The following is a 24,551-nucleotide window of genomic DNA, read 5'->3' as shown; positions in this document are numbered from 1 at the left end:
ACTGAGTAGGCCAATTTAACCATCCTGCTTTATGTCTGCTTGCTTAAACTTCCATTGCCGTTGACATGTAATGAAGGAGCTTTCACACCGGTCCCAAACAACCCATTCCATCTCCGTGTACGGGCGACGTGGAAAGTCGCAGAGAGCGAGTTCTGATCTCCGGTGCCAACCACGATCACTCTGTATTCTCCTGCTTCGCTAAGCCATGTAGATTGACCTTCATCCCAGAAACTAGTAGCGAGAGCAAGTGGAATCGAAATCAAGATCTCTTGTCTTTCGCCCTTCTCAAGCCCAATCTTCTTGAAACCCTTGAGCTCTCTGATTGGGCGTGTAACACTGCTGCTAGAAGAGGGTGAGATGTAGACCAAGGTAGTCTCTGCGCCACTGCATAGCCCGGTGTTTTCCAGTAAAACAGAAACCTCAAGCACTTCCTCTTTGATTCTGTTGAAGCTTGCCAGAGGCTGCGAGACAGAAAGATTTGAAAGACAGAACTTTGTGTACGAGAGACCATGCCCAAAGGGAAACAGGGGCTTCACTTTGGTCTTTTCGTAGTACCGATAGCCGACATATACATCTTCGCCATACAGCACACGTCCTCCCTCTGAGCGGAAAGACAAGTATGCTGGGTTCTGCTCGACAAACTCTGGGAATGTGAGAGGGAGCTTTCCAGACTACAACATGGAGTCAGTAAACGAGATCATATGGTCTAGACGTGATAGTACTGACCGGATTCACATCTCCAAAGATGATATCAGCAATTCCATTTCCTGTTTCGTTACCGCCATACCAAGCATGAAGCAGTGCCTTGGTATCTCGAGCCCAGGGCATGCTCACAGGTGTACCGCTTTGCACCACTATCACAGCATTTGGCTGTACAGCGAGAATTCTCTCTACTAGCTCATCAGAATGTGGAGGGAGATCCATGTGCGGACGGTCAAAGCCTTCGCTTTCCCATTCCCCGCTCAATCCTACCAAGACCACGACTTGCTCAGCAGACTTTGCCAGGCTCACAGCCTCTTGAATTGAGCGCTCCGAATCAATACGTCGACATCCTCCAACTCTGACTCCTCCAGGCCCGAACGAGACGACTCCATGCAATTTCAAATTGGAAGTTGGAGCAGTACCATAGTCGACCAGAATCTTATATTGCTTGTTTGCCTCAAGATACTTCGAGCCACGTTCTTCTGGGGTACCGATGCCAAAGAAGGACGTCCCCTGGCGCTGGGTGGTTTTGTTATCGACTATCAACTCTCCATCAATGAAGAGTTCTCCGGTACCGGCGACAGTAAGCCCAAAGTCATATACTCCACTTTCAGCCGGTTCGAAGATGCCTTCCATGGTAATATAGTAAAGATCTGAATGGATCTCGGGATGCTTGTAGTCCATCAAAAAGGCAGAGCTGCTTGTCATATGCAAACTGTCAACCACCTTTCTGTCCTTTTTGGTGGAGGGCTCGGTAAACACGCTGAATGTATAACCGACACGACCATCCTCGACCTTAAGCTGAGAGCCAAGAAGAGGCAACTCCTTATGACTATAGACTCCCTGTGAGAACGTGACACCTCCAGTGCAGCTGCTAGATATTCCTTCCAAGGGAGTGACTGTATAGTACCCCGGCAAGGCTGCAGAGCCTCCACCACAGTATGCCGCAATATCGGCATTGGGCCCAATCACAAGAGTCTTCTTAGCAGGGTCAAGAGGAAGAACATGGTCATCGTTCTTGAGCAGCACAATGGACTCAGAAGCTGCTCGGCGAAGTAGTGCTTGATCTTCGGGCAGATTCCGTTGGACTTCGACTGCATTCTCGGGAATTTTTGAGCTGGCCGTTAGCTTCACCATCTCCAACACCGAACGAACTCGGTCATTAACAGTCTTCTCGGAAACCTTGTTGGATGTAATAGCATGCACCAAGCCAGGGCCCCGGAAACGACTTGGGCCTGGCATCTCAAGATCTAGTCCGGCATTGAGTGCATCGGACCCGCTGTAGGTTCCAAACCTGTTACAATTAGTATTGAACGTAACATGAAGCTTTGATTTCAACGAACCAATCGCTCACAATGAGACCTTTATAGTTCCACTCGTCTCGAACAACATTTTGTAGCAGATCCGGACTTTCACTCGCATGGCATCCATTGACTTTGTTGTATGAAGTCATGAGCGCACCAGGATTGGCACCGGAAATGGCTAATTGAAAAGGGAGAAGATAAATCTCCCGCAATGCTCGCTCAGTCACAAGCGCACTAACAGCAACTCGCTCATGTTCTTGGTCATTACAGACCAGGTGTTTCGGCGTCGGAATGATATTCTCAGTCTGAACACCTAAACAATAGCTAGCAGCCAAAGAGCCAGAGAGAACAGGATCCTCCGAGAAAGACTCAAAGCCGCGTCCGCCCAGCGGCCCTCGTTGGATGTTTATGGTCGGGCCTAGAAGGACATGTGCGCCCTTCGCTTTGCACTCTGCACCCAGGAGCTTTCCGAGAGAAAATATGAGCTCCGTGTCAAATGAAGCACCTAGCGCGGTCGCACAAGGAAGACAAGCTGCAGGGACCCCGTTGAAAAAGCGAGTCCCTCGAACACCGTTTGGTCCGTCTGACATTCGAATCTGAGGGATTCCCAGTCGCGGGATTGCTGCTGTGTGCCAGCCATCGACTCCTATTCTCAAGGTTAGTGAAGTAACGCTTTGGAATTGAAAGCCACGAACCTGAGAGAAGGGAGACCTTTTCGTTCAGAGTAAGCTGCTCGAGCGCATATTCGATATCAATGTCCGACATCTTAGTCAAAGTGACTGACAAAGATGTATTCTGGAGATGAAAATTTGGAAATAATTGGGGGCAGGCCTTATTCTTATACAAAAGACATATCAAGGAATGAATCGGCCTACGTGACAATAAGAAAGCAAGTATTTCGTAATCGGAATAACTCCGGATAATAAATAAGCTATGGTGGTCTTCGGGTGCATCGCGGAGTGTCGGGCTTGGATACTTGGAGGTCTCATTGGCCCAAATTGCTATTCTTCCCCGAGACATTTCAGTTTATACGTGGCACTAACCTGAGACTGGAGACTCAATGATAATGCAGATAAGCCCAGTTGTACACACTCTGGTCTAGGCTGCGACTGGTGGAAGTACAGAATTCACGTTCAGCAAGCTACCGGTTAAATAAGAAGGTTAATACATTGCCCCAAACTAGCTGATTGATAAGGACTAATTTAAGAAGCTCTGGAATTGATAAGAATATGCACAATGTCCAACATCTCAAGCACGTCACTTGATTCATCTTTCCAGAATTTCAGCATCCTAGTCACCTCAAGAATGGCCTCTTCCCAGCCCAGAGGCAACAGATGAACAAGATCTGCACTACGTTCCGCAGCAAGGAGAACAAGTGCACTTCTTGTACACGACCGTAACATAAGCCATGTCCCATGATGGCGGTGGTAGAAACCTGTCCGATTCTGCTGGATTCTGTCCACGCAAACCTTCAACCCCTTTCGAAGGAAGACATCGTTGCTGCCATGAACACGGCCATATATTGCCTCCACTAAAAAGTGCCAATACATGGTCTCTTGGCAGTCTAGGAAGTGCCCACGGAGTATGAACCGAAATGGCTCGTATTGATCTGTGTTGGGGGTATCAATGTCGAGAGCCAACACTTCGGGTAGAGAGCGGTACCTAGAATTTCGAAGGCATTAGCGAACAACCATTGACAATGCCTTTCATGCTAGAGACTTTTACGTACCAGGCATCTCTCTGCTCTTCAAAATCAACAATCGCATATATCATGGTGGATTCTGAGATTGCCGCGTCGGGTCGATAGAGGTGTCCCAAGATGCGATTTTCCAATCTGCGCAGGGCAATCTCAGCCAGGTAAAAATACCATGCTGCCTCATCTTTAGTCTTTAGACCATCGGGGGGTGTAGGAAAAAATGTTGGGTAGCTTAGATCCAAAACATTCTTTTGTGATAGGTTTAGCTCCAGTCGAAGTTCTCTATGGGGGAAGTCAGCAGGTGAGACCAGAATTTTGCAGCAAGATAACTTACAGTTCAGACTTGAAGCAAGTCCAGTATATCCTCTGCTTGGTATTCCATTCATCTTCGTAGTGGCTGTCATTTGTGCCTTGGATGGAAAACCCCTGACAACAGGCTAATGCTTGCACAAACATTCTCCAAGCACCAACCGGTCGCAAAGTTGCCATTAAATAGACGCCGGCCAAGAAAAAACATTGGGCCTCCATGGCACCAGTTTTGCAAAGAAGCATACCCATTCGTTTCTGAGCAGCAAGGAAGTACGACTCAGCCTGTAGGAATTCCTTCGACTGACGAAAAGAGGAAGACGATCCATCCGGCTCAATCTTGACAAATGGAGTTGCAATCGAGCCATGAGCATATATGAGAAGCTTTTTTTAGAAAAAAACAGATTAGCATGAAACAGAATATTTGAGACGACAAAGGGAACCTACCAGTAGGCAGGATGTGGCATCCCAGCCGATGCCGTTGTATCGCACAATCTTGACATATTCTGCTACATCTTCCTCCCTTAGCGTCGGGTTGAAAATATGCACATCATCGAAGAAATTTCGAAGAAGAATATCAGCCTCTTGGAGATCAAGATCAACCGATATGGGTAGTTCCGACTGGACTCTGTCTTCTTCTGACTGTGATAGTGAATATAGTCGCTGATCAAAACTGTGATTCTCGAATACAGGCCACTTCAAAACCTCATCTATATTGATAAATGATGGTTTCCACTGAGCTTGCTGATCAATGACAGACGATCCAATGCTGAAAGAGATAGGCGACGTTGAAGGAATGCAGTTCGATGGCAGCGCAGGCAGGTCATTGGCCTTGGATTGGATCAGAGATTCCAGATCATCTATGCGCTTCAAAATCGCTAAACTCGCAGAATCAAATCTAGGACCCCGGTCAGCTTCTTCCGAGTCTCCGCATGCTTAGAGACACTCACGTCGAGTGATCTATCTGCTGGTAGTTGCATTCCGCCCCCAAACGGACACAGGATGCACAGGCAGGCCGGGTATTGTCGCACTTGGTCCGTCGCAGGCGACAAGTGTGGCATGCCTGTGTAGCTCGTTTCCGTGGGTACGTCCCAGCCGCCCGAGGGTGTTTTCTCTTCTGACTGGCCTTTGCAAGTGGTGATTCTCCATCGGAAGGGGTTTCCGATTGGTTCTTGGGCAGGTAGACCGTCTCCATCAGAGCCGAAAAGCAGTCTCTTGACTGGTAGATGAGTGTGTAGAGAAGAGGCTATGGTCTGAATTAAGTACTCAGCGGAGTTTCGGAAGTCCAGGGGTCTCCCTAAGCTGTTTCCGTTGTAGTGTGGCATCTGACTTTTTCATCCCAGGCCATAGCCAATATGAGGAAGTTCCATTCGCCATGACACGCTTTGTCCCTTCCCCGGACTCAACAGCCTGGGGAATTTTTCACTGCGGGGATCCTCTCGCTTGGAGTTTGAGACTAAGCTTGACAGGTTCGGTCCGAAGCGGTTAGTTCAAAGCGCCACACGGCGTGAGATCTGGCTTTTGCCATTTGCACACTGGAAGACGAAGAACCATTTGGCATGGCGCTTTCCACGTCTTGTCCAGGTCTCACTGCGGAATCACGGAGGTCTCGGGTCAGAAATTTGATATATCAAGGACTTCATCCCAATCCCCGACCTCCACGGCATCCAAATCAGCCTTTTGCTTGAACCAGACAGCCACGACAACCATCAGAACAGAAAACAGAGTCAGCATGGCTGACAATGACACTAAAGCAACCGCCCAGGTTGAAGATGTTCACAACAACCCTGGCGAGTGGAGTCTTTCAAGCGTTCTGCCCGATACCGGCACGCCGTGGTATAAGCAGCGTCACTTGCTGCTGCTCAACCTCGGAATGATCATTCCCTACCTATCTTCGACTACCAACGGCTATGATGGATCTATGCTCAACGGTCTTCAGTCGATGAGCCAGTGGCAGCACTTCTTCGACTCGCCGACCGGAACCCGTTTGGGATCACTCTCCAACGGTGTCATCTTTGGTCAGATCCTCGCCTTTCCCATCGCTCCGTGGCTATGTGACCATATGGGCCGACGCTTCCCGATCTTTATTGGTTCGGCTCTTTTGGTGATTGGTGCTTTGCTTCAGTGTGCCGCTCAGAACTATGCCATGTTTTTGGCCGCTCGCATGGTCATCGGCTTTGGAGGCCTGATTGCAGTTGAAGCATCCCCGATGCTTGTCAGCGAACTTGCCTATCCAACTCATCGATCCGTTCTTGTTGGTTATTATAATAATTTGTGGTATCTGGGGGCCTTGCTTGCTGCATGGGTCACCTATGGAACGTATTTTATGGGACCCGGTGCCTCCTGGGCCTGGCGTGTACCCTCGCTACTGCAAGGATTGTTCCCTTTGGTGCAAGTAATTTGCATCTATCTGCTTCCAGAGTCGCCGCGATATCTGGTGCAGAAAGATCGATATGATGAAGCCCGAAAGGTACTGACCAAGTATCATGCGGGAGGAGACGAAAACTCTGCGCTTGTCGACTTCGAAATGAAGGAAATCATCTTGCAAATCCAGACAGCCAAGAGTTCCTCGTCAACTGGGTATCGCGAGTTCCTAAGCACCCGAGGCAACATGCACCGGCTGTTCATTATCATCGCAGTTCCGTGCATGATGCAGCTTTCCGGCAATGGTCTCATCGCCTACTATCTCCATCTCATTTTGAACTCCATCGGCTATACCTCAGATCCGCAGCAGCTCCGTATCAATGGCGGTTTGACAGTCTTCAATTTGGGAGTCTCTGTCATTCTAGCTTCATTTATGGAAATCGTGGGTCGGCGACGCCTGTTCTTATTCTCCACAATAGGAATGCTGTGCTGTTATGTGATTTGGACAATTCTGTCTGCAATCAACGAACAAAGGGACTTCCACGATACCTCTCTTGGAGCTGGAGTCATTGTTATGATTTTCATGTATCAGCTGTTCTACAATGCCGGTCTCAATGGACCACCCTGGGTCTATGTCACTGAGGTTCTGCCCACTCATCTCCGCGCCAAAGGCACAAACATCATGCAAATCGCATCTACTTGTGTCATTCTTTTCAACGGATACGCGAATCCTGTGGCAATGGATGCAATCAGCTGGAAGTATTACATTGTCTACTGCTGTGTGATTGCTGTTGAAATTGGTCTCGTCTACTTTGGATTCCCCGAGACCAAGGGGCATAGCTTGGAAGAGGTCGCATTGATCTTTGATGGAGAGGAAGCGTTCGGCGAGGTTTCTGAGAAGCCGACCCCAGCAGAAGTCTAGGCTGTTTGATGTTTGCTTACTTGGTTGTTTCTTGCAAGTCTATAATTTGCGGCTTGCGAGCCTTAGGTGGAGCTTAGTGGGCGGGATTGTTAATTAACTTGTGCCTATCAATACTCCATGAAACTTATTAATGGCTATAAGGTTTCGGTTAATTATGCTGATGGACGAATGTAAAGATTTATACCTGCTATTCATCGGGTAGATTGCCCACTAGTGCGTGCATATGCCGGTATTTTGCCCTGCACGGCTCTTTGATGCATGTGCTTAATCTATCAGAGAGGACAGAGCCAAAACAGGGAAATATAAGCCGAGAACGAGAACGAGATTCGGCCTAAACTTTGCTATTTCCCGGGGCTAACGAGCAAGCCTATCCTGAAAACGGAAATTGAACCACTTTAACTTAGAAACAAGGGTCTCAGAACCAAATTCTCTGGATTAATGAGCCAATAAGCATCAGCACTATGCAACACTAAGTAGACCTGGCCCTCTTCCTCCCCCATACCCCCCCCTGAAACAACCACCTATGGGTCCACTAGTGAGGAACTACGGGATACTGAAGATTCTGACAGTTGCCCACGCACTTCTGGTAAAGGCCAATAAAGCCATAGCCCCCGCAGTTCTGACTAGGGTTGCCGCTGCAGGGATAGAGACAATTTCCCATGGGTGTAACAGACGGCTGTTTGGCAGGGTCAATGCTATTGCCACAATAGCACTCGTGAGAATTTTCGAGGCCGGCAATCGTATATCCTGCAGCTTTGCAGTTCGAAATGCACTTTTCGACCGTCATGTCCGAGCCGGCCGAGCTGGCGCCACCAAGGATCCTGACGCCCCCTGCATTATCGACAGCACAGCCAATCCATTCCCAGCCCAGCTCACCGGTTACATCAGTATAGTAATGCTGGGGCGATCCAATCTGCGTGGGCGCACCACAGCCAGTCCTGACTGTCGCGTCGTTCGGACCTGGTTGGATGGGATTGCAGCCCGGAAGAGCAGTCAGCCATCCACCAACTGTTTCATCAACCGATTGCTCCAACAGACAGCCGTCTGTGATGGTATCTGGATAGAGATGGATGGGCGAGCACTCGGTGATATCTCCACCGCCATCGTTGCAGGTGTCAATGGCTTCTTGGAGAACTGTAATGTCCCATCCGTTGACGAAGTCGCCATGCAGCCCGTATCCTGTAGGGTCGCCGAAGGAGAAGACGAAAGGTTGGCTGTTGCCATACCACATGTCTGCGAATTGCTCGGTGTGCCATGTAATCTCGTAGAATATAGAGACGATGCGAACTGGGTGTGTCGCGGGACATGGGCCATTGTCATATGTCTGGTTAGGGTAGGCTACATGGGACTTGTGATCGGGGCTATCCAAATTGACTCCATCCCAGCAGGATGGGAAGTAGACTTGAGCGCGGAGCCCATTGGGACAATTGGTCGCTGGGAATCCATTTGTTTGTGGCGTTGCAGGACCATCATAGTTGAGACAGGCGAAGCTTCTCGCATCGGCTTCGATGGTATCCTTATACCTGCGGTCAAATGGACTACCTGCAATCATGCGGAATCCAGCTGGTGGTGCCACAATCTTCCCATCTGTGGTTGGATCAGGGCGTTGTCTAAATTGTGAAGTATAAGTACCATTGTAGACCAAAGATGACCACAGAACCCTTACTCGTAGTAGATCAAAGCTCCCCCGTTTTGTGGAACTTGGATGAAACTTCCATTCTGCGCGTGATAGTAGAGAGCAGCAACCCAGTAGTTGGACTTGTCTTCAATCGCAGAGCAAGAGTTGCACTCTGACGTCTGGGTCATGTCGTAGTTCATGGTAAACCCGAAGCCAGATCCACCCATAATGGTGTGAACATGATTGGAGACTACTCCAGGTGAGATGAGTGGGTCTGCTCGTTCAATGACCAAAGGCGTACTGCATGGAACTTTGAAGAAGGCAAATGTAGGGCTGATATATATCAGCAACGAAGGAATGTATCTAACACAAGCTCGCATCTTCATCATTGCTTTGGTGGTTTCCTTTACTTAATGTAAAATTGTGATAACATCCTCTCACCGTGGCTGTCTGGACTTCCTTTTATTGTCATGACTCTTGGCCATGAGCTGTGCTTCCTGTCGACAAAAATCTAAGATGATCTTTGTCCTCTTCAAGCGCACAATAAAGTGTATACACTGAAGCGAGACTTAATGGCTATCTCCGAGACTCCGCATGCCTTGTAGACTATATTGAAAGCATTTCAGAAAGTGGCTCAGTTGAATAGTTCAGTTGAGATCCCTGCGTGGTTACATTGAATAACACGCAGTAGCTGAGCCCTTTCCAAGATTAGCTTAGTGCTGAAGAACCCCGCAGAAATCTGGCAGCAGACCAGGATTTATATTAAATTTGTGTTCATATTTGCGGGGTCAACCTGCAGGAGTGTAGTAGCGTCGCTGAAATTCAAGGGTCTATAGTCGAAGAACGCATTACTTCCAATTCCCGAGCGGCCCGGGCCATGGTTTTTAGAGATGAACACACTGGTATGAAGGACCTGGAGCAGTATTTGGTGATATTGGAAACTCAGTGATGACTATCTCGAGTCTCACGATCTATCTCATCTGATCCTATTTGATTATTGTGAGGATCTTATCACAGTCACCGCAGAGCTGCCATTCTCAATGTAGTTCAATGCATTTCAACAATATCTAAAAGATATGCCTACTTTACTAAATAGTCCTATACAACTTGAGATAGCACTTAGATAGTTGCGTAAGTGCTTCCCAAATCAGATAATCCAGTCCCATCCGCGTTGATGAGATACTGTGGGAAAGCACCAAAGTACGCATACCTTTCCACATAACCTTGCGAGTCCAACCAAGGAAGAGCCTGCTCCAAAAACGCAATTTGCTGTTCCTCGCTTCCATAGCACTCGAACTCTGTAATCCAAATCGGGAGGCCCAAAACATCATGCGCGTTTGTCACATTACCTTCAAACCAAATAGCGCCATTCCGGCCATCAGGAGTCACACAATCCTGGTAGTAATGAATAGCTGCAAAGTCCAAGTGGCAACCGGTGCAGTTTCCAAGGAAATATTGAGTCCATGTAGCGGTATCATAAGATCCACCAGAAGATGAGCCCACGTTATTCCAAAGCACACTGGGTGACCCAATCCGCACAGTTCCAGCAAAGGGCTGCATGTATGTAAGATACCCAGCGGCAGCCTTTGCGGGAATGATGTTAGATGAAGCGTCGTAGGTCAGATCAGGCTCGTTGAATCCGAGGATGTTACGAGTTCCAGGAGTTGACACAGCAGCTGTCCAATCTGGATCGGCACCGCTGGGCAGTCCCCACAGCATAGGAACACTGGCAAGTCAGTAAATAATGTTCGAGTCTTCAATTTGCAGGGTGAAACTCACAACTCAAATGACGAGTCCAGACCCCAGGACGGGTATCCCCAGTCATAGGCCCATGAGACCTTCGAGTTTCCCTTGAAAAGGTTCGCATAGACTGAGTTTCCGGAAGGGTTATTGTTGTTGTAGGCAATGCCTCTCTTTGCAGCAAGGCCGTGCGCCTTATGAAGCAGAAGGGTTGTCAGAAGAAGATAAGAATAAACCATTGTTAATGATTCTGGTCAACGTGAAGAATGGATGGAAATAGTAGGCTGCTGTGGGAAATGAACAATTGCAAATACATGTTAGGATAGTTGAGAGCACCCTGCAATCATATAGAGATCTAGCTTCATGAATGTGACAGAGTTTTACCCAAATTATGAGAACGGATCATTACTGAAAGAATTACCCAATGCTGCGGCATTTTCCCAGATCTCTTGTTTCGTCCTTACTGACAAGTTCCTTGACATGATCTTTCTTTCAAGGCGAAAATTAGATTCATTAACAAACAAGACTGATGAAGATATTCAAAAGTCGCGCGCGGAATTTCGGCACTACACGAAAGCTCAATTGAAGGCAAAGTCGAAAAACCGTGAAGCATCTACTTGTTCGGATTTAATTTGCGGATTATCGGACAAAGCAGAGTTGTCATCCGAGCGAGTTCCTTCACGGATCACTTGCATTAGCTCTCAACCTTGTCCTGCATTCAGAGCTGCGGTTGCGGAGTCACGGATCTATCTTGATATGCATGTTAGCTCGGACACGTCCTGCATAGGCTTAACGCAGAGCCACGTGCAATAGGTTTTGAGGGGAAGCGAGTTTCCAGGTTTCCGTCTAGTCCAGGTTGGAAATGAGCGCTCAGGGCGACAATATGACTGACGGTCAATCGGGGTTCGATTTCCATACCAACTATATTCACATATAAATATGACAGACGTGCCCTGGAATTTGACCTACAGCTTTCCTTTCAACCAAATTCCTGAGGCAATCATGGTCCGCTTCGGTATTTTGGCCATCCTGCCTTTGGCACTTACTGCAAGTGCAGCTCTTATAGATATTCCGTCTGTTGATGCTGCTGTTGCTGCGGCACTCAAAGACTATGGAAACTATGAGGCCTACACTGGCCCTCAAAAGAAGGTCCCGGCTAAAGCAAAGGTCGTTGAAGAAAGCGCGTTGCTCGCCAGCAGCTCATCCTTTTGGTTGGAATCCATAAGCCATCAGGGTGTCTCTGCCTTTGGAGCTTCTGGGTATCAAGTCTTTCGCAATGTCAAAGACTTTGGTGCGAAAGGTAAGGTGTTCTCTTGACGAATTTACAGCCAAATCAATTTTATTGACATCAAGTTCAGGTGATGGTGTTACCGATGATACTGCAGCCATCAACGCAGCAATTAGCAGTGGTGGCAGGTGTGGACAGGGCTGTGCATCTGATACAACAACTCCAGCCTTGGTCTACTTCCCTGCCGGCACCTACTTGATTTCGTATCCAATCTTTGACTACTATTACACGCAGATCATTGGAGATCCCACAAACATGCCTGTGATCAAGGCAACATCCGGATTCCAAGGCGGATACCTTATTGATGCTGACCCTTATTTCACTTCGGATCTCAACTGGGGATCTACCGTTGTGTTCTTCCGACAAATTAGAAATCTCGTTTTGGATCTTCGCAATATTCCCACAGGGAACACTGTGAGTGGCATCCACTGGCCAACAGCCCAGGCAACTAGTCTTCAGAACATGGTCTTCCAGATGAGTTCGGCTTCTGGCACAAAACATCAGGGTATTTTCTGTGAAAGCGGTACGTTATGTTTTCGATGAGAAACTTGAACCTTTTCTTCAATACTGATACTGATCAGGATCTGCTGGATATATGGGTGATCTCATTTTCAATGGCGGAAACATCGGCGCAGCACTCGGTAACCAACAATTCACCATGAGAAATTTGACATTCAACAATGCAGTCACTGCTATCAGCCACTACTGGGACTGGGGCTGGACCTATAAGAACATCCATATCAATAACTGTCAGGTCGGCATCGATATCACCTCCGGAGGTCATGGTCAACAGAGCGTTAGCTCTATTACCTTATTGGACAGCTTCATCACTAACACTCCAGTGGGCATCGTCACTGTCCATGACTCTACCTCTCAGCCTCCGACAGCTGGAAGCGTTGTTCTTGAGAACGTGTCTGTTCAAAATGTCCCCGTCATTGTACAAGGCCCGGGCCAGACAACTGTTCTCGCTGGCGGAAACGTTCTAGTCAATGCCTGGGGACAAGGTCACAGTTACACTCCTAACGGGCCCCAAACCCTCCAGGGCACTTTCACACCCAACTCTCGTCCAGCGTCGCTTCTTCAAGGACAACAGTTCTATGAGCGCTCCAAGCCCCAGTATAGCACGTTGAGTGCATCTTCATTCAGCAGCACCCGAAGCGGCGGTGCAAAGGGTGACGGAAAGACAGATGACACAGCAGCTCTGCAAAATATCATCAATGCCGCTGCATCCTCTGGCAAGATCGTTTACTTCGATGCTGGTACGTACCTGGTGACCAGCACTCTCAAGATTCCGGCGGGCTCCAAAATTGTCGGTGAAGCCTACCCAGTAATCATGTCGAGTGGGAGCTTTTTCAACAATATGGGCAGTCCTCAGCCTGTCGTTCGAGTTGGCGCTTCTGGTGACAGTGGCCAAGTAGAATGGTCAGATATGATTGTCAGCACACAAGGCGCACAGGCAGGGGCTGTTCTCATTGAGTGGAATCTTGCTTCTTCATCTGGCAGCCCATCTGGAATGTGGGATGTGCATGTGAGAGTTGGAGGGTTTGCAGGCTCTAAGCTTCAGGCTGCGCAATGTACTGCGACGCCAGGCACAGCTACCACGACCGCAAATCCCAATTGCATTGCTGCATTTATGCTCATGCATATCACATCATCCGCCACCGGATTATATATGGAAAATAACTGGCTTTGGGTTGCTGATCAGTATGTTCTCTCCACTTAAATTCTCAAGAATCCTGCTAACCAATTAGTGATCTTGACGGAAATGGTCAGCTCACGATCTACAGCGGTCGCGGCTTGAACATTGAGAGTACTCAGGGAAATATCTGGCTGTGAGTTCCACATTACACTTCGAATATTGCATAAAGACAAATTGACTGATTATACAGCTCGGGCACTGCGGTGGAACACAACGTGCTGTATCAGTATCAGCTTGCTTCAACCAAGAACATCTACATGGCCCAGATACAAACCGAATCAGCGTGAGTACACGACACTCCTTAATTGAATGAGCTTTTTACTAAAGTCACATTCCACAGATACTACCAACCAAACCCCCTCGCCACGACTCCATTCCCGGTCGTCTCGTCTATCCACGATCCCAACTTTACAACATCCTGTGCTGGCAAAGGCAAGTATTGCGCTGAGGGCTGGGGTCTGCGGGTTTTGGATTCAACTGGGATCTTCGTCTATGGAGCGGGACTATACTCTTTCTTCGACAACAATGATGCCTGTAAGCATCTAAATCCAATTCCACCCCCACGGATATCAGACCTGACAATTTCTAGCATGCTCGGCCCAAGACTCTGGAAGAAGTTGCCAGAACTCAATCTTTAGCCTGGAGGGCTCTTCGTCAATCTCCATCTACAATCTCAACACAGTAGGATCAGCCAGTATGGTTGATATCAATGGTGTTAGTGTTGCTAACGAGGCGGACAACCTGAATGTTTTCAATGAGAATATCGCACTCTTCAGAAAATGATTAAGGGGTGCATTGGTTATATGTTGAGTATTAGGATTGAGAACGAGCTACTTTGAAATATTTTTGATACAGCAAATCCAAGCCACTTCTTGACACGTTTATTACCTCTTTAATTAATGTCTCTGCGTTCCTTCAGCTTTAGAACTGCATATGAAAAGGGCCAATCAGGCAATGCTGATTCCATCTTAATATCCACGAAACAGAATATCCTATTCCAGGTCCTTCAAGGTCTCGGTGTTGGACAGACTCTTTTAATGGCATATGTGACAACACAAACGGTTCTCAAGCCAGAAGATATTCCTGTTGACACGTCGTTGCTGCAGCGTTTCATAGTTCTTTCAGTTTTTCGATGCTTCTGTGAAACTCGCCATCGCTGAGGCGATCTTCGAGAATGTACTTGTCGCACGATTTGACAGTTTGAGATTTCAAAGTAATGAGATCGAAAATATGCTCAGTGCAGGGTTCGCTGAAGCGAGACGCGTGGTTTCCGCTGAGTACATCTCGGGAGTGCTAGATGCATACAACTATGCTATTACCAGGTCATTTTACGTTGTGACTAACGGCATCCTGGTCGGGGTACCAGAGCAGGACAAAGAACAGGTCAAACTAACCGAAACAGAATATCACTTTCACCTCACTTCGTGATCAGTTAAGAGTCACTTTATACTCACTTCGCGGTATCCTCACTTTGTGCTTTTCTCGGTTTGGATAACCTCACTTCCACTTTATCAAATCATCATTTCCACTTCACCACCCGCTCCAGCATATCTTTATAGGCAGCGGAGACACTCCTTTTCTTCCATAACCGACACATTTTTTTCTTCCTTCTCTCTTACATTATTTCTATATCTCACTGACCTTGCCGTCCCGGCCATTTCCTATATTGCAACAATATACACGCGGCAGAAACCGAAACAAGCGCAGAAATCACCATGCATCTTTACACCTTACGCAAGGCTTTCCGGGCAGACAACGAATCAAGAACTAGGGCTGAGCGCCCGCGATGGATGCCAGGAGATTCCTCACCGGATGAGGATATTTCACAATCTTAGGCACCTCTCACCATTATCGTCCAGCTAATGGAGGACGGTAGATAGGTGCAACCGCTCCCACTTGTCCGTCTCTCGGATGAACTGGCTTATATCGCAGCGAAGAACTTTTCCTTTCGCACGCTGGTCGCAATCTTTCCCTGGAATTTTGATGAAGGAGGACATATACGGCCACATGCAAGACGTACCTCCGAGAACCCGACACCAGCGATCCGAAAATGCAGCACAACACTTTTCATTGTCGCCCACGGCGTCACAGCCCTCTGCGGACGCAGTCACATCAGTACCTGCCACAACAGCAAATGAGAAAGACGATGCAGGAGACATCATTGCCTCAACTGAATTTGGGAGTGCAGAACGATCATCCGAGACGTTGCGAACATGCGAAATGACCAGTTTCTACTACCCAAATACTGGTGTTGCCGGTGTTGCATTTCTCCTCTCGCTTGGGATTCGCTGGAGAAGTGCCAAGCCGAAATCTGAGTGTTGCCTCTGATGAAGAGGTTAATTCGTGAAAGTCAGAAATTGTTTGATACCTTCACTTCGTTTCATAAGAAGTATTCGTAGTAAGCGATCTTTATGGTGTAGATATAATATGATGCTTTCTTATTTGCACACTCTATGTCCTCTTTGGCGACTAGCTATGAGGAGATATTGTTTCTGTTACATCTCATTATCAAATGTTAGGTTCAGGATAAATACATGGCTGAGAAAAAAAAGAAACTCTCATTAGATCAACAAAACAAAGGCCATATATGTCCTTGCTTCACAGTATCGACCCAAGATGGCATAATGTCACCTCGGTTGGCAGTAAGATGTTCATCTTGCCTGCTCCACACCTCAGTAATGATATTTCTAGCGGTGGTAAAGGCCGCAAACCCACAAACAGAACTCGCTCTGTCCAACAGGTTTGTAATAGCCTCCCGCCTTGACGGCGACATAGCCTCGCATCCTGCAATGAATAGCGGCCAAGCTGTCCCCGGACCAGTGGGGTCATCAGGCGCAAGAGCCGCACTGCATGACTCTAGTGCGGTGATGACATTGTCGACATGGCCTTGGAGAGCAGCTGGGTGGGTTTGTCTGATTCTTCTATAGAAGAAGATTACTAGAGCTGCATTCAAAGCTTCAACCATATGACTGTGGGGTTTGGAGTCGGCATGCAGTTCCAAGACTCCACCCCTCGTCCGACCCAGACTAAAAGAGCAGATCATGTTTTCCAAACGCATACTGCGTCGTTGCAGGGTATCCCAGGCTTCAAAGTTGACATCTTTGCCCGACTCGCGAGCTGTGCGGAATGTCTCTAGTACGTTTGCTAGTCTGGTAGTTTGTGACATTAAGCTCAGCCATGTTTCTGGGATACCGTAGATCTGCTTGTATAGTGTCTCCGGATAACTTCGTGAGTCTTGGAGATGAATGTCATGTAGTCCGGATGTTTGATCTTTCGGTTCATCGATGTTCAGATCATTATCTGAGTTTTGGCTTTCAAGGCGAAGGAAATCATCTAGTCGGGGATTTGGTTCCTTGGTAATAGTTGGATCAGAGGATCTTGTGGCATTTGATCGATGAGACTTGAATCGAGAGCCAAGAGCTTCGAGGGAAGAGGAGGAAATTTCATAGTCGTGGAGGACGAAAGTGCTCTCGCCGACGATTCGCAGCCAGGTGTACACATGGTGTAGAAGTCGGGCTTTCTTTGATATTCGTGTCTTTGATAGTCCTCGAAGTCGTAATAAACGTTCTGCATCAATCATAAAACATCGAGCATGTTGCTGCTGACCGGACATTATCTAACCGAGTCAGTCTCATTTGGAGAATTCGAAGTAGGGTCACTCACTGTAAATTGTATAAGGATACATGCAGCCATTAGCTGATCTTTGTATTTTGCCTTTTTAAGTCCATGCGTTTCGGTTTGCAATGATGTTTGCATATGGTCTTTGGCTTGTTGGTACGCCTGGTTAGCAACCGACCACCAATGCTCAGGTGGTTTAGTTGATGTTGTCGAAGGGTTAAGGACAAGATGAATAGCCGAGCATGCAAGCAAGCCATACAAATTTGCAAGTCTAGCATGGCTGATCTTTTCCGTCCCAAGAAATGTTGAGTCACCATAAGTGACTACAGCAGCTGGAACGTTTAGAATCTTCCAAGGTGATTTCTGCAGACAGGGGATTGCCATTATGTGCGGGATAACGATATCTTGGAAGTGTTTCAGAAGGCAGGGGCCATCATTCAAAGCGTCTGTTTCCGTTGGTAGAAAATCAGCCGGCGTCTGCTGGGGCGTGAACATTCGGAGCAGCTCGTCATTCATGGTGGAGTCTGCTGGGAGTAATCCCATTTCTTGGCTCATATCGAACATTAGATCATTTGGAATATTTGATGCTCCATTCGGAGCGAATTCAGTTTGATCTGGACTGAAGCTCAATAGATCGGACCAATGGAGAAAGTCATCTATATGGGATAGGGTATCTAGGATTGAAGAAGGGCTGGGACCTTGTACGTCCTCTGAAACCAAGGTCTCAATTTGGTCAGGTAAAGCCCCAGGTGATCTTTCGGAAAGAAGTGGGATAGATTCGACTTCCGGTAATTCTTGCTGTGTTTGTAGTTTCTCTGGCGCAGTAGAAAAGTCAAGGACCGCAAAAGGTCCGATAATAATATCATTATCAAGTGAACGCTCCGGGTCTCTTGATCTTGAGTCAACTTCTGCCAAAGACGCATCAATAGATCCGGATATTAAATCTGATTTGAGAGCAGCGCTCATAGACAGTCTGGATTGTTCTAAAACACGAATCAATATATTAGAACACGATCCTTCATCGGCCAACTTACCTGTATAGAGATGTCGCCTAGTGCCCCGACGAGGTCCCTCAGCTTCCTCGCTATTAGTGCGCATCCAAAGCACTTGATCGGAGAACCCCTCGCAGGTCACTCCGAGCGCCCTACAGGTCCGACAGACGGGCCGTTTCTGGTCACATTTGACATGCCGGCGCCTGCAAGTGCTACAACCTCCGAGCACATGCGACCGACGAGGGCGTGGTCGCTTTGTTACCATGACGAAAATAGATATCTTGCAATAGATGTAAATTTGGCATATTGATAGAAAACATGGAGATGATTCGAACCCCGCGAAGCTCGGAAACGCCTTCCTAACCCGTGACTCGCTATCTTATCTACGCCAAGTCCCGATTTGCCTCTTCCTTTTACGGTTGTTGGAGTATGGGAGGCATATTGGAAGTGCATTAGTACCTTGAAATGCGCTCTTGTAACTGCAGATATTGAATCGGAGAAGCCTTAGCCACTTGCATATGCTGGCAGTTGATGATGTCTCAAGTTGAGACTATCCTCACCACCAACATCTGGTTCTAGTTCCGTATTAATTCTCAGCAACTTCTTAACATACCTATGATATTCAAATTTGCTTCCGAAGATGGCTCATGAGATAAATAGTCACGATCAAAGAAGAAAGACGCATTCAGGTAAGCTTCTGTCAGGATGATGACGAACATCTCCTACCTAGAAATATGCAATATAGTACTGCCAGCACAACCCGAGGGACCAATGCAAAATAAAATGGGCTATGGCGGCTCAGATAAATATCGGATCCCAAGCCGAAACTACCTCACTGAAGCAAAAACTCTTTAGGAAAGCTATGCCTCGAAAGTCTTTTGCAACTCCAAATCTAGCAGACGTTACACTCTCTCAGCCAGGCAGGCGATTCCGACGATCGCCTGTGGGGAAATCCAAGATAGGAAACCGACTTCCAATCTATAGCAAAACGGCAGGCAATGAATCGTGCATAGCTGTATTTGTTAAAAAGTGCTTTGCGTAAGGTTAGCTTCAATTGCTGCGAGTCTTATTTGAGGCGTGCTCCTGTCACTTTCTTCTATTTCCATATTCATTTCTTTCACACCCATCACACTGCACAACAATGGCTCACCGTGGAGAAACCTTTCATAAAGATGTATGCTGCATTGCTGATCTGAAGAGGCTGGGGAGTGCTCGGCTGGCCCCGATGGTTAGAGGTGAGTGACTACCACGATTGTGATTGATATTAACTCTGCTGACTCTGATAGACTATTATAATGAAGGAGCTATGGATTTGATCACGTATGGATATCTTCATCGAAAATTCCATTCTCTATGTCTAAATATTGAACCTCCTCTAGTCTGAACGAGAACGAAACCGCCTATGATCGATACAAAATCCGTCCCCGAATTCTAAAGAACGTCGACAAGATCGACACAAGTACAGAAATTTTGGATACCAAGGTGCGTCTAGTTTCCTTGCTAATTGCAAATTGCAATCCAGCCCAGACTTATCACATCTGACATCCAATTTAATAGGTCGCCCTCCCATTCGGTTTTAGTCCCGCCGCATCAATGAAACTGGCCCACCCAGATGGCGAACTGGCAACCTCGCGCGCAGCCGCGAAATACGGTCTTGCAATGGGCCTATCATCATATTCAAACTATCCACTAGAAGATGTTGCTGCGCAGGGAACGGGGAATCCGTATGCGATGCAGATGTGTGTGCTTCGGGATCGGGCACTTACAATTCAGCTTTTGGAGCGAGCTGAGAGTATGTCTGTCCTGTTTCCGATTAACCATCGACTTTGATTGGATCTTATATTGGGGTTTGTCAAGCTAACGTGACCTTGAATTATAGAGGCCGGATACAAGGCACTCTTCTTATCGGTTGATGTGCCCGTGCTAGGAAAACGGTTGAATGAATACCGCCATGAGTATCGCATTCCGGAGGATATGTCTTGGCCAAACATTCTGAGTCATGGAGGCGATACCTCTGATCGCACTGATTATGGTATGTTTGATGCGACGGATGAAGAGGTGTACGTGTTATACTTGCAGGATCGATGGCTGACGTATCGTAGATCCTAGTCTGGACTGGGAGAGCACAATTCCTTGGTTGAGAGAGCATACCTCTCTGAAGATCTGGCTCAAGGGTGGTATGTTGCCTCCTTTTCTCTTTCGTTGTGTTCAGATGTATGAGTGTGAAGCCATCCACTAACGATCTGCTGTTACAGTAACCTCCCCCGAGGACGTGGAGCTTGCGATCAAATATGGTGTCAACGGCGTTGTCGTCTCAAACCACGGAGGCCGTCAATTAGATGGCATGCCTTCGACATTGGATGCCCTCCGCTCCTGCGCACCCGTAGCCAAAGGCCGGATTTCCATTGCAGTTGACGGTGGAATTCGCCGAGGCTCAGATATCTTCAAAGCTCTAGCTCTTGGAGCAGACTTCTGTTTTATGGGAAGAATTCCCTTCTGGGGCTTGGCCGTACGTTTATCCCCTCCCTGTTTTGTGGATGCTGTTCATCACTAACTATTGACAGTACAACGGGCAAGAAGGAGTGGAACTAGCGATCAGAATATTGCGCCAAGAGTTGCGTATTACCATGGCACTAGCTGGGTAAGAAAAATGCCCGTCTGCCTATTTTAAAAAAAAATTTCTTTACTGATCGGCAGTAGGTGCCGAACGATCGCGGAAATCCAGAAAAGCTATCTTTCGGTTTTACAGCCTGACGGGATCCTCTCGAAGCTCTAGGAAGACGGTGAGCAGGAACCCAGACCTGTTTTCGGTTTTTTTCCCTCTCTCTCTATGTACCTATGCATAAGCTAGACGTTGGTAATAATGCAAGTTATCTCCTATGCTAACCTGTGCACCCCTTTGGTCTCCCCGTTACATGGTTGATACAAGTGTTTTGCCAAGACTCTTGGCAGCCCGCTCTCGCGCGGCAGGGCTGAGGAACTTAGGGCTGAGGCTTCATTTCCATGGTTTCGATGAGGGATTGTGAGTGGAGGAGGCTGTGTATTCTTGCATCTGGAAGCATTGAGCCCTGGGGGAATAATTATAGAACATGAACAGTGGACCACGTATGCCCGCAAAGCCTCACTGCAGGTTCCGTAAGTCGGCCGCAGTCAGCAGGCAGCATCATTCTAAGTTAATTAGTGCATGGAAATTTGTTTACGAATACGTACGGAGTACAGCCATGGAGTGCTGGAATGCGTGACAACGTTCCATGTATGTACATGGGTCCCAAATTGGTCGGGCGCTAGTCGTTTCATTGTATTTCGGGAGCTGATCCTCCACATCTCTACGTAGGGGAAAAAATTAGTACATATAGTCTCCCTTCATCCCGTCCCTGGTGTTTTTTGTTTTAAATTCATATTCCGTGTCGCATACTCCATACACTCTTCTTCTTCTATCCCACAACCTTACAACACCTCATTCTACCTTCATTCGCCATGTTCAACTTCAACTTCTTCAAGTCTACCCCGGTCAACGACCAGACTCCTACTGAGAACACCTGGAACGCCAACACTGTCACCATGCAACCCATGAGCCCTGCCGCGCCTTCTAGCAACCAGGCTGTTGTTGCTGAGCAGCCCGTACGTGCAAAATCATTTGTCAGGAAGCTTTCCAAGTAAAACTAACACCCGTCGCTTTTAGGCAAGCCAAGAGCAAATGCAGCTGCGTGGAGGTGGCGGTGGTGGTATCTGCTGCGGAATGTAAGTCGATCATTATCCCCGCTTTCATCTATGAAGCATATATCGAAGTCGCAAGTCTGAGTGCGCAAACAAGATGAAGACCATATATCTAATTCGTTGAATAGGTGCGCTGGTCTTCTCTGCTTCGAGTGCTGCGAGTGCTGCTGCTAAACACTTAACGCCTCAACGATCTCTTTCTCGATTTGATATACCATACACGTGACCACTGATACCGAACCCCGGATGTTGAGAATGTGATGAGGTGCAGGGATTATGACAATGTGACGTGTCGGGCGTCTGCGTGGCTTTTTTTGTGGCTTTGTTTTTTTTTTGTTATGATACACCGCTTTTCCAGATCTACCGTACACATACCCAGAACAGTACTAATGATGGTGTTCATTTTTCTAATGCCTTGCCAACATTGGCTGATGAGTTTCGTTCAGTATTGTATTATTATCAGTTGTATGGTCTTCAACGGTATGCTTTTCCCGTACGTCATGCTAGTTGAACGGGCGTCGATGGATGGCGGATCTCAACGCAGAGTCAACATCCCAGACTCGGAACCCTGGAGCGCGGCCAAGGATTCGTAAGTTGGCCAGAAGAACTAATGACATGTAAGTATGTGTTGAAGTGGGATCAAGAGAGAAACAAGGCTTGACTCACGATCAAAGAAACACTCCAGGTCCAGCATGTAAGACGAGCTCGGCTCTGATGCTGGCTGGTTGATGCAAACCTCGTCGGGGGTTTGGTACAGACTCGACACAGACTGATCGGGTGAGAATCCATGAAGATGCCAAACCATAGCAGGGGGTACCTCCAGCCTCAGCGCCGACCCATCAAGCGTAAGGCCGCGGGACTCCAGATAGCCCTGTATATCATGGCAGTCAAACCACTCACCATCCAGATCCAACGAACGGATCCTCTCATCCCGATCCATGTCCAGGGGCCTTTGACCCGGCCCCGTAATCCCGGGCTCCCGATCTCCACTCCAATCCTCATCCCAATCTTGAATTCCCCCACGCTCCAGAATGCGTACCATCCTTCGCAAAATCTTGCCAGGTCTCCGACTATTATCTGGGGAAATGGGCATCCCATCTCTATCCTTCCGTGGAAAATGCGTTCCCGCTCCACCGAGCGTGTAGAAAGGCAGCTTGGTAAATTCCAGCGTACTTCCAATCTCGGAATGTAGTGCACGCCGGAAACTGCGTCTTATCCCTGGCATGTCTTGTATGCACGGTACGAGTCCAAAGACACGACCTAGTAGTGCTGGCTCGGTGCGAGCATCTGTGAGCCAGCGGTAAATATGCTCGAGGCAGAACCTGTGCAGACGTCGTGAGAGATTAGATTCTTGGTGGCTATACGTATATATTGTTGTGTTTGGGAGGATACGGTTGATTAGTGGGGAAGGGGACCTGGCGTGGTTGGAGTATGAAGAACGTTCCTTCTGATGGGGTTGTTCATCTGCGTAGCTCAACGCGTGCGAGACTTGGTATCCTAAGGTCTCACTCGATGGTTGGCGAGCTGGCTCAAGATTCTCATCTTCCTCTGGGGTAGATGGGGTCGTATGGAGCTCTGCTAAAATCAACTCTCGTGCGTGAGTCAGATAGTCGTTGCCAGGCTGTGTCGTCAGTGTGCCACCCTGGTGACTAGCTGAATCCTGATGGGCAGCACCGAGTAGATGAGAGACTTTCTCCAAGGTCCGTTCCAGTCCATCGACGCGAGATTTGAGGGACTGAATCGTTGATTCTTTTTTGAGTCGATAAGTGCGTTGGGCACGTCGAATCTGCAGACGACGCTCCTGCTGGAATGAGCAAAGTGGACCTCTTGATATCGGAATACACTATACCTCAATGGCAGCCGCATCCTTGACTGTCTCCATTCTTGGCCGACCTCGCTTCCGAGCGGGACGATCCGGAGCTGCCGATTCCCTGTTGATCCCTAGCTGGTCGGTCATTTCCGGTGCTTTAGGGTCACGCTTGTTCCGCGGCCTTAGGCTGCGCTCCGGCTCATGTTTAATTTCGGAGTCTAGTTCCCGTCTGGGAAGAACCTGTGGCCGCTCCGAAGACAAGTCCAAGTAGGACCTGGATGAGAGCATGTCTGATAGCACATCTGAGGAATTCCCATAGTCCTGCATCGGGTTGAGCTGAGACGGTCGGTGTTGGAAAGTTAACAAGTTCATGTAATCAAAGAAAGGCCTCCTCATCCCGTGATTTTTATGATCACTCATCACCTCGGCAGTGGCCAAGCCGCAACTACACTAATGCAGACATCAGCAGGGGTCACCTGCAGGATATGTCAAGACCCATGACTTCATTCATACTTCTATGAGGATCTTCGCGGAGTACATATTTCTTAACTTGTGCACAAGTTCAGGAGGAAATGGGTTTCTCGAACCCCGAAATCCGAAATCCGTTTTGAGCCCACACAGACCTCTCCCCTCGAGTGCGACCGCAGCCGCCCGTGGAAGGGGGGGGGGCAACCCACCGACTGTGGCGCGAACATGAAGATTATTTGGTGGATACAAAGTACGGTACAGATGTCTGTGGATACATGGACATGCAACCTGACGGTGTCTCCGAATA

At 47.9% G+C, this 24,551-nt stretch overlaps 12 protein-coding genes across 12 annotated transcripts; 5 read left to right on the top strand and 7 right to left on the bottom strand.

Moving 5' to 3' along the window:
- Positions 1–29: 29 nt before the first annotated feature.
- Positions 30–2,771, bottom strand: N7511_009356 (beta-glucosidase; the record flags this gene model as incomplete). The annotated part of the gene is made up of 4 exons (XM_057131733.1): positions 30–671; positions 727–1,996; positions 2,046–2,652; positions 2,702–2,771. The coding sequence occupies 4 exons, from the start codon at positions 2,769–2,771 to the stop codon at positions 30–32; spliced, it is 2,589 nt and encodes an 862-aa protein (XP_056979721.1).
- Positions 2,772–3,208: 437 nt separating this feature from the next.
- Positions 3,209–5,203, bottom strand: N7511_009355 (transcription factor domain-containing protein; the record flags this gene model as incomplete). The annotated part of the gene is made up of 5 exons (XM_057131732.1): positions 3,209–3,668; positions 3,736–3,984; positions 4,037–4,392; positions 4,456–4,906; positions 4,959–5,203. 5 exons carry the CDS (start codon positions 5,201–5,203, stop codon positions 3,209–3,211), a joined length of 1,761 nt encoding a protein of 586 aa, XP_056979720.1.
- A 537-nt stretch (positions 5,204–5,740) lies between these two features.
- Positions 5,741–7,294, top strand: N7511_009354 (hexose transporter protein; the record flags this gene model as incomplete). The annotated part of the gene is made up of 1 exon (XM_057131731.1): positions 5,741–7,294. One exon carries the CDS (start codon positions 5,741–5,743, stop codon positions 7,292–7,294), a length of 1,554 nt encoding a protein of 517 aa, XP_056979719.1.
- Positions 7,295–7,826: 532 nt separating this feature from the next.
- N7511_009353 (DUF1996 and WSC domain-containing protein) lies at positions 7,827–9,244 on the bottom strand (the record flags this gene model as incomplete). The annotated part of the gene is made up of 2 exons (XM_057131730.1): positions 7,827–8,904; positions 8,961–9,244. Coding segments are annotated over 2 exons (1,362 nt in total), but the record flags the coding sequence as incomplete, so codon positions are not given.
- Positions 9,245–10,031: 787 nt separating this feature from the next.
- Positions 10,032–10,891, bottom strand: N7511_009352 (glycoside hydrolase family 128 protein; the record flags this gene model as incomplete). The annotated part of the gene is made up of 2 exons (XM_057131729.1): positions 10,032–10,638; positions 10,692–10,891. 2 exons carry the CDS (start codon positions 10,889–10,891, stop codon positions 10,032–10,034), a joined length of 807 nt encoding a protein of 268 aa, XP_056979717.1.
- A 700-nt stretch (positions 10,892–11,591) lies between these two features.
- N7511_009351 (glycoside hydrolase family 55 protein) lies at positions 11,592–14,422 on the top strand (the record flags this gene model as incomplete). The annotated part of the gene is made up of 7 exons (XM_057131728.1): positions 11,592–11,952; positions 12,011–12,463; positions 12,522–13,644; positions 13,692–13,772; positions 13,830–13,922; positions 13,980–14,173; positions 14,229–14,422. The coding sequence occupies 7 exons, from the start codon at positions 11,592–11,594 to the stop codon at positions 14,420–14,422; spliced, it is 2,499 nt and encodes an 832-aa protein (XP_056979716.1).
- A 116-nt stretch (positions 14,423–14,538) lies between these two features.
- Positions 14,539–15,067, top strand: N7511_009350 (uncharacterized protein; the record flags this gene model as incomplete). Its single annotated transcript, XM_057131727.1, is given in 2 exon segments — positions 14,539–14,754; positions 14,765–15,067. The coding sequence occupies 2 exon segments, from the start codon at positions 14,539–14,541 to the stop codon at positions 15,065–15,067; spliced, it is 519 nt and encodes a 172-aa protein (XP_056979715.1).
- A 431-nt stretch (positions 15,068–15,498) lies between these two features.
- On the bottom strand, positions 15,499–15,798 carry N7511_009349 (uncharacterized protein; the record flags this gene model as incomplete). Its single annotated transcript, XM_057131726.1, has 2 exons — positions 15,499–15,611; positions 15,660–15,798. 2 exons carry the CDS (start codon positions 15,796–15,798, stop codon positions 15,499–15,501), a joined length of 252 nt encoding a protein of 83 aa, XP_056979714.1.
- Positions 15,799–16,205: 407 nt separating this feature from the next.
- N7511_009348 (Zn(II)2Cys6 transcription factor) lies at positions 16,206–18,514 on the bottom strand (the record flags this gene model as incomplete). Its single annotated transcript, XM_057131725.1, has 3 exons — positions 16,206–17,255; positions 17,303–18,240; positions 18,292–18,514. 3 exons carry the CDS (start codon positions 18,512–18,514, stop codon positions 16,206–16,208), a joined length of 2,211 nt encoding a protein of 736 aa, XP_056979713.1.
- An 876-nt stretch (positions 18,515–19,390) lies between these two features.
- On the top strand, positions 19,391–21,025 carry N7511_009347 (alpha-hydroxy acid oxidase; the record flags this gene model as incomplete). The annotated part of the gene is made up of 9 exons (XM_057131724.1): positions 19,391–19,484; positions 19,536–19,569; positions 19,629–19,731; positions 19,807–20,041; positions 20,129–20,309; positions 20,359–20,426; positions 20,505–20,758; positions 20,814–20,890; positions 20,950–21,025. The coding sequence occupies 9 exons, from the start codon at positions 19,391–19,393 to the stop codon at positions 21,023–21,025; spliced, it is 1,122 nt and encodes a 373-aa protein (XP_056979712.1).
- Positions 21,026–21,726: 701 nt separating this feature from the next.
- On the top strand, positions 21,727–22,140 carry N7511_009346 (uncharacterized protein; the record flags this gene model as incomplete). Its single annotated transcript, XM_057131723.1, has 3 exons — positions 21,727–21,870; positions 21,932–21,990; positions 22,095–22,140. The coding sequence occupies 3 exons, from the start codon at positions 21,727–21,729 to the stop codon at positions 22,138–22,140; spliced, it is 249 nt and encodes an 82-aa protein (XP_056979711.1).
- Positions 22,141–22,469: 329 nt separating this feature from the next.
- N7511_009345 (uncharacterized protein) lies at positions 22,470–24,103 on the bottom strand (the record flags this gene model as incomplete). The annotated part of the gene is made up of 3 exons (XM_057131722.1): positions 22,470–22,573; positions 22,633–23,767; positions 23,816–24,103. 3 exons carry the CDS (start codon positions 24,101–24,103, stop codon positions 22,470–22,472), a joined length of 1,527 nt encoding a protein of 508 aa, XP_056979710.1.
- Positions 24,104–24,551: the final 448 nt, after the last annotated feature.

This window comes from Penicillium nucicola, assembly GCF_028828085.1.
Source record: "Penicillium nucicola strain IBT 29836 chromosome Unknown utg000010l, whole genome shotgun sequence".
NCBI classification, from domain to species: Eukaryota; Fungi; Ascomycota; class Eurotiomycetes; order Eurotiales; family Aspergillaceae; genus Penicillium; species Penicillium nucicola.
The sequence above is the reverse complement of the archived record's forward strand: the minus strand, read 5'-3'. Positions and strand labels throughout refer to the sequence as shown.